The sequence below is a fragment of the Phasianus colchicus genome, chromosome 13 (assembly GCF_987193195.1).
Source record: "Phasianus colchicus chromosome 13, bPhaCol1.hap1.1, whole genome shotgun sequence".
NCBI lineage: Eukaryota > Metazoa > Chordata > Aves > Galliformes > Phasianidae > Phasianus > Phasianus colchicus.
Window position 1 is genome coordinate 20096601 of NC_143448.1, and position 7887 is coordinate 20104487.

The window sequence follows — 7887 nt, forward strand, 5'->3', positions numbered from 1 at the left end:
ACACACACGCACTCATCACTGCCGCCGCCTCCCCCTCGGGGCCCTCCTATGTACACTCGCCCAGAAGAGCCGCACCGCAGCAACCAAAGGCAGCCCGGAGCCCGCAGCTACAGCTGCTCACAGCCCATCTTTATTAGGAACTAATCTTAAGATACAAATCCACCAAAAAAACTTCGAAGAAAAGTAGTGTGTTATGTACAGATACGTTGTACAGAGGAGAGTACACCATATTCAGCACCGCCTGACAGAAACCAACCACCACTGCACAAACAGCTCTGCCAGCATCCCACCAGAGGCTTCCTATCACCCTGCTCTGCCCATCAGCCAGATTCCCAAGGACCAGCTCTCCACAACTTTGGGACACTCTGGAACAATGGAGCAGATACAGCCCACACTGCAGTGCCCCGCAGGCACACCCTCTGTTCTCTACACACACTTCCAGCAGGTTGTGTGAATGCACTGCTGGAGCAGCAAACTGTACAGCACTGCTCCTGTGTGAAAGGGGAGCAGCCCCCCCTGCAGATAACGCAGCAACAGCCACAGGGCGCTCCCTGAGTGTTCACCCAGTCTGAAGGAGGGGTTTCCAACACAAACTGCAACCAGGTCCAGCTGGAGCCAGATGGATGGCACTAGGGTACCACAAAACCAAAAGGGCAATACCATGTCCACTCACAACAGTAATTCCTGCCTCTGCCCCAATTAGTTAAAAATCTTACCACAGAGAGAAATATATATATCACTCTGACCATACATACCATAGATCAGAGCAGGGCAGCTGGTAGATAACACTCCCTTTGAAACCAGAAACATGAAGAGAAAGCCCTTTCAACCTTCATCACCCTTCTCTGTGGAAGAGAGCACAGAGCTGCCACAGAAACAGCCAGGAACATCAATCAAGGCAAGGCCTTTCTCTATAGCTACCTAGATTGGTTGGAGCTGTTCCCTGCTTTCATCTCCTAAGAGCCTCCACAGTTCAACTCCTGGAGCAACAAGGACTGGGAAAGCATCAGCATTTGGTTTAAGTACAGCAGGAAGAGAGCTCAAAAAAGAAGTGTTCATTTGAGGTTAATACAGGAAACCAATCAAAGGGAGAGTGTTTCAGAGAGAAGCAGCAGTCACAGCTCCTGCCTGTTCATTGGAGTTATAGCCCAATTAGTCTTATGTTTTCTTCTTTAGCTCCTCAAATCTCCGAGAAAGATCATCAAAGTCAATGTCTTCAGAAGCAGCAGAATTGGCACCAGCAGATGCTGTTGGCAGTGTATCCGGCACAGAAGGTAATTCAGGCAACACAAAATTATCAATGGTATTAGGAGGTCCAACCCTTGGTTTTGGAGAAGCTTCAGGCTTGGGTCCAGGCCCTGTTTAGAATAAGGAAAAAAGAACAATTTCACCCCACTCACCACCACATTCATCAGGCCAAAAGACAGAGGCACAAAGAAAATTGCTCTACTAAAAAGGCAGTACCAATGATGAGTGTTAACACAGCTCCATCTCTGTTTAAGACTCAGTGGGGAAAAGATTTACATGGCTGCAAGGAGCTGCAGCCATGGGCCGGTCACCCCATTGCACAACGTACTACAGACTTCCCCTCTGCTGCCCCAAGTGAGCTGCAGGGCAGTGCAGCTGCAGCTCCTGCATACTTCTATCAGCTGGACTGCACGTCCCAATTTTCTCCATTCCAACACCTCCTAAAGAGACACATAGGTACCAAGGTATGCTCCTATCACCCAGATGTTAAACAGAGGTGTAGCAATTCCAGTGCAACCATAAGCACATCTCCATCATACACCATCACCACTTCCCAAAGGACTGTCAGGAATCCTCGCTGGAGATAGCAAGTGGCAACTTACTTCAAAACCTGCTCTGACCGAATCAAATGCTAGAGATAACAGATGCTTTCAAAACTTACAGAGAAGAAGTGCACTGTGCAAGACTGGAGAGATTAACTGTGATCCAATTACAGTGCCTGAAGTGCATCACAAACATTCAGGTAGATGGACAGAGAGAGAACAACTCTCTCACCAGCTATGCTCCACTGCATTAATATGAACTTATCTACCTCTTAGTGCCTGCTTTTTTCTTTCTGCTCCTGAAGAATATACTGCTTACATTGTATAAAAATGTATTATTTAAATCCATTGCTTTCCCATTTTCTTCTGCAAACTTCTGGATTTGGTTTGACAAGTTAGCTTAAGCTAGAAACCTAGTTTAACTTCAAAGTCAAACTCTAATTCTTAAGTTTCTCAGATCCTCCCTGTGTGAGAAAATCTCTTTATTTCTACCAGCACCCTCTCCAAACTCAAATCCTGCTCTCAAGATATGTCAAGTTGTACACATTGTTCCACATAGGGAAAGCCTACTCACAAGGACACTAAGATCCCAAGCTAACCACAGCTCCAAACCACCTCCAGTTTCCCACACCTCGACATACTCACCTGCCACCGATGCAGAAGCAGCATCCTTGTCAGCATTAGGCTCATCAATCTGAAAAAGGCTCTCTGTTACTATAGCTCTCCCATCCAGCAGGCACAGAATGCCAAAGCCATACAGGCAAAGCTCATAGGCAACAGCAGCCACAGTCATGCACAACGATGCATATGATAATCCCCCCAAGGAAAAAAAACCAACAAACTCTAATTTCCAGTACACTCAGAAGAATCTGACCCTCCTTCCAAGGAGGCAGTGCTTTCATTTCCCTCCCTCCTTGTCAACCAAAGCAGCTTCACTGGCAATATTTTGGAACCAGATGAATAGAGTATATACACTAGCAGATTTAAAAATATTTCTCAAGGACAAAAATGAGAGAAGACTGTTCTCTTTCCCCACAAAAATACAGCTACTGCTTACTTTCACAAGCAGTAGACCAGCAGTGATGAAATAAAGGCATCTTGGGTCTTGGATTGGTGGGGACAAAGGCCCAGAGCACGGTCAGTTTTACTGGGAGAACTCTCCCTTCCTGGCAGGCTGCAGTCAGTGCCACCTATCTCTACCAAGATATCTCTATCTCTACAGCTGCTGCACCTACATCTCCTGGACTCAAAGGCTTCTGTACGGCTAGTGCACACAGATACTGAGCTATGCTCATTACTATTCAAGGTTTGTAGAAACAAGCACATCAGCAACAGCAAAATGAGAGGCATGATCACAAACTGCAGGAAATAGACACAGAAAATAAACAACACTCCAGAATCTCCATTCTTATCCCCAAGGACTGAGAAAAGTCTGCAGCCATACCTAAAAAGACTGAAGGTGGTAATCCCATCACGTTACAAAATTTGTGGACTCTGATTGTCAAATGCTTATCATTTTAATAATACAGTTAAAAAAAAAATCTTGGCTTTCACAAGTTTTGGTTGCAGAGGAAAGAACTCCTCACAAGTTTCTCTCATCACATGTACTCAGCTATTCAGCCAAAATCAACACCAAGCACCACCCTAAAAGCTCCAAAAAGGTTGAACAGTATGCTTAATGAACACTTGTATTTTCTGTAGCTATCACTGCCCTCTTCTCGAGTTTTCCTCTGCTGCCTACAGCGGTGATTCATCTCAGGCACTTACAGATTCATATGTTGGTGGGTTTGCTGGAATTGGTGGTGGATGAATGTTAGTGAAAGGCTGGTAGGTTCCCACTGGCAGGCCGTTGAAGTTCTCCTGTACACAGGAGAAATTAAATAGTCACATACCAGCCAATTCATCTGGGAGAGGCTCCACAGGACACAATACATCTACAGCCACTAGGAGTCAGAGAAAGTAAAGCCTAATAAACATGCAGACAAGTATCCAACTTGGTATGGTTTATGCTCACCAGGAGAAGATTCTCAGGTATTAGTCAGACACAGTCACTTGCAACCAGCTAACAGGACTGTGAGTTATTCTAAAGAACCAGCAAAACTAACACTCACGTCTCACAGCATTATAAGTGACAGGCCAAAAGCTTAACGTTCAGCTGCCAAGAACTTCTATCCCATTTAGTCTCACAATAACAAGATGGCCTTCTGCCACATAAAGCTACCAGGCACAGACACTTTCCAGTCAGCAGATGTGGGGCATCACAGTCAAAGCTCTCCAGAGAAAAAGGGCCTGCTCAAAACATAGGCACTTACCAGTCCCTTTGGAGGTGGATAGGAGAAAGGAGGATTTGTCGATGGCATGGGCATAGGCATTGGCACAGGCACTAAACCATCAAGACCAACCAGTGGGGCTGTAAATCCACCACCTCCTCCCCCTCCATGGCCACCTTTCTTCACATCATCCGTGAATCCCACATCAATCAGATCTGCCTCAACACCTGCAGGGGCTTCAGCCTGGGAAGGAAAGAAGAAACTTTTCAGATCAGAACCTTCTGGGCATTAGCTGCAACATTTGTCCCTGGAAAAGATGGGACAGGAACAGAAGGACAGAACAGATAATAACCTTATTAATGAGAGTCAGATAAGAGACCGGACAATAGTAGCTGTAGGACTTTGGGAAGTAGAAGGGATCCTGCTATGCTAAGACTGTCTAGAAGACATCCAAGTGAAACTACCATAAACTCTGGTGCTATGCCACGATCTTGTGCTCCACAGCGCTAACAGGAAATTTCAGTCACTGTAACATAGAAGGGGACCATAAACTTGCATGCGTCTCACTCACCATCACCACTGAGTCAGGTTCATAGGGAACATTGTAGTTCTTGGCAATTTCAATGAGATATCTCTCCACGAGAATCTTGGGAGGTGCCTCCACACTCAGCTTGTGCATCAGCTGAAACACAAGGGTGCAGAGACGCTCATCAAGAATAGTGCAGAACAGCAGGGCTCAGTCACAGCCAGGGTCACCTGCTGTGGGGAGCACAGCACAGTCTTCAGGAGCCCTTTCCACCCAGCACAGCACTGCAACAGTAGAGGCTTTTGGCAGCCACAAGGCAGGGCTCTAAGTGCTCTGCTCCTCTATATCCATAGAGAAGACAGCCTGGCCCCACCTGACAGGGACATCAACACCATACTTCTGTGCTTAAAGGCAAGCCAGTCCCCACAACTGTCCCACCCAAATCCACAGTCATCCACAGACATCAGCCACACGAACAAGGGGCAGAAATCCACGGCAGATTATCTGTTCTTCCAGCTTCAGCTATTCTACCAGTTCATTACCCTGTCATTAACTGTTCCAATCTGGTTTGTGCGGCACAGTTTTCCATACTCCTTGCTGTATTTGGCGCACAGCTGATCAGCAACCTGCAGCAGGAGAGAAACTTGGGATCATATACATCCTTGCTTTCCCCCACGATCACATATCCTGCATCATCTGCAGTCCCCACAGCCCTCTCCACCTCCGTTTGCCCTAATTTCTGCCACCAAGTGCACCCAGCTGAGCAGCCTTAACCACTCCTGAAGCTTCAGGATTCCCTGTAGCAATGAAACCTGGTACAAGGTCTCCATCTGCAGAGCCTCTAAAACTGTCCTTTGCCTCAATGACAGAGTCCAATGCTAAATCTTCCAATGGTTTCTAGCAGTGCTACCCCCACCCTCCATGCATAACACCCCTTGAACAACCCTACTCACAATCTTCAACTCAGCCACTTCTGACTGGAGCCGTGGTGCAGCCCATATCAGTGTAGACACTGCTTCTGCCAGGCCAGAGTCCAGCTCCCTAAGGATAAAAGAAGGAAATCCTATCTCCACACCACATACTTCATTTTTGCAGCCCTCCACCTGCTTAGCCTGGATGTCCCCAGTCCTTCATGTTGGGCTTTAGATTCTTCCCTGCTGGGGAAGAAGAGGTCTCTTCTACCCCAGCATTCCCCAGCATTCCTAGAACACCAAAATAAGAACAGGTGCCCTTCTGTATTCCCAGCCTGATCTCAGCAGTACCCCTCCCCCAACCCAGGGGGGGCTGGACCCTCCCCCACACAATACCCCTGAAGACAGCGCTTACTTCATGGACTGAATCAAGCCAAAGCGGGCTAGCAGTAGATCGCAGTACAGCTCCAGGATCTCCATGGCCTCCACAAGGTAATCTTCACGGATGATGTGCTCCACACGAATCCTAGCACGCTCATCTTTTCCAGCTGCCAGATAATCTGCAATCTCCTTCCTTGCCTTCTGGGCCAATTCAGCTGAAGCATATATTCCCAAGGCCAGTCACTGTGCTGGCAAGAGCTACTTCCCCTACCACACATACACCCATCATCAACTTCTCTCTCCCCATCAAGCTCAGTCACAGCTTAGTGGAGACCCTGCGTCTTGATCCTATCATGGAAACTCATAGGAGAAAGAAGAGCAGGTTTTTAGCTGCTAGAGACTCCCCCACACCTTCAATTTCCTTGTAGAGTCAACCAGAACCACAGGGTAAATCTTATCCACATCTGATCAGGGCAGAACAGCCTAGTGAGGTGAGTCACCCACAGCACACACAAACTTCCTCGCTATGTAGGCACAGAAGGCCCAGGAAACAACTTCTGGGCAAACTTGGATGTCCTTCCACATATGGCACACAACTGTGACACCACTCACCTTGTGAATCATACTCTGACACCTGCCAGAAAGCTGTACAGAGACCACACTAGGGCCAGCCTACTCCGCTGGGGTCGACATACCCAGGCACAGTGCAAGGCTTGGGTCCAGCAACAGAAAGCAAAGGCTATTTCATACTTGGCCAGCAAAAAAAAACTCCCCTAACTCCAGGAGAAAAAAAAAAAAGAAAAAATCTTCTCCTCAAGTTTCCTGGGCCCCGAAAGTATCCAGGGTCACACCTACCCCCTCAAATACTCACTCTTCTTTTTTTCCAGCAGTTTGAGGCGATTGATGACAAGGCGTAGGTTGACACGCAGGCGCTCAGCCTTGAATCCAGAGCCCAACATGATGAAGTTTCTATGGGAAGAGAGGGGAACATCATTGGCCCCAGTAACCAGAAAGACACTGGTCTCTGTTTTACTCAGAAAGAAAAGCAGAATTACAGTACTTCACTATGACAAAAAAAAAAAAAAATTGTAAAGAAAATCTTCTCCAGCGCTAACACCGAAAGATCTGGCTTGTACCAATGGAGTGGGAACAGACTTTTGGGTTATGGTAATACTAAGCACACAGACAGTAGTTTGCATAAATTTACTGCTATTTAGAGTACGTGCAGATGATTGAGCCGATCTGTTCAAACATCAGCGCAGTTATCAACAACACACAGTGCCAACTAAGGTCAAATAAGCACCAATACATGAAAACTTGCAATATATTCACTTGACACCATGAAAAGTTCTGCTCCTCCATAACCTGAATATACTTCTACAACGCGTAAATAACTTTACAGAGCTGCAAGAAAGCCTCAGCACGAGCCGCACCTGCCCTACCAGTCCTCGCTCCTGAGAACACCGTTCCCACCACCGCCCGCCCCGCCTAAGGAAACATCTCGCCCCGCCGACGTGAACCTTCCCCGGGCAGGGCTGAGCACCGCCGGGGCGGCCCTGTGAGAGGCGCTCCGCCCCAGGGAACACGGCAGCGCAGGAGGCCCCGCTCGGCTCCCCCCGGCTGTCAGGCGGTGGGAACAGGCCGGCCTCGGCTGGGCTGACCAACAACCCCCTCCGCCACCCCCAGCCCCACTCACCGCCGCACCGCCGGCCGCAGACACTTAAAATGGCGGCGCGCGCAGCACGGCGTCACTGCGCGCGGAGGGATCCGCCGGGCCGACGGCTCCCCGCCGCCCGCTCGGGGCACGGCCGGGCTGCGGCAGCGCCACTGAGACCGAACGGAGCTGAACGACCCACCGACACGGCAGCGTCCGGGAAAAGCGACGTGGCGGCGGCTGCGAGAGCGCGGCGCTGAGGGACTACGTTACCCGGCGGAGGAACTCTGCTCGCTCCGCCCTTCGGTCGCGCATCTCGGTGCGCTCCCGCCGCCGCCCGGCCCCGGCGCGGAGG

At 49.0% G+C, this 7887-nt stretch overlaps 1 protein-coding gene across 3 annotated transcripts; it reads right to left on the reverse strand.

Moving 5' to 3' along the window:
• Nucleotides 1–108: 108 nt before the first annotated feature.
• IST1 (IST1 factor associated with ESCRT-III) lies at nucleotides 109–7851 on the reverse strand. 3 transcript variants are annotated; one of them, XM_031615073.2, is made up of 10 exons: nucleotides 7575–7851; nucleotides 6750–6847; nucleotides 5913–6093; nucleotides 5540–5627; nucleotides 5129–5212; nucleotides 4632–4742; nucleotides 4103–4303; nucleotides 3558–3650; nucleotides 2436–2484; nucleotides 109–1358 (listed from the first exon to the last, which is right to left on the reverse strand). In XM_031615073.2, exons 2-10 carry the CDS (start codon nucleotides 6835–6837, stop codon nucleotides 1159–1161), a joined length of 1095 nt encoding a protein of 364 aa, XP_031470933.1. In that variant the 5' UTR covers nucleotides 6838–6847; nucleotides 7575–7851; the 3' UTR covers nucleotides 109–1158. The 3 variants fall into 3 exon arrangements, with proteins under 3 accessions (XP_031470933.1, XP_031470931.1, XP_090005692.1); XM_031615071.2 differs by lacking the exon at nucleotides 7575–7851 and adding an exon at nucleotides 7312–7563; XM_090149566.1 differs by lacking the exons at nucleotides 5913–6093; nucleotides 7575–7851 and having other exon boundaries at nucleotides 1041–1358.
• Nucleotides 7852–7887: the final 36 nt, after the last annotated feature.

Bases quoted from the DNA above. Each gene is read 5' to 3' on its own strand.
- IST1 (XM_031615073.2), bottom strand. From the start codon at position 6,837: ATGTTGGGCTCTGGATTCAAGGCTGAGCGCCTGCGTGTCAACCTACGC. The intron at 6,094-6,749 runs GTGAGTATTTGA...TATATGCTTCAG, and splicing joins ACTGCTGGAAAAAAAGAAGA to CTGAATTGGCCCAGAAGGCA. The intron at 3,651-4,102 runs GTAAGTGCCTAT...TCCTGTGTACAG, and splicing joins ATCCACCTCCAAAGGGACTG to GAGAACTTCAACGGCCTGCC.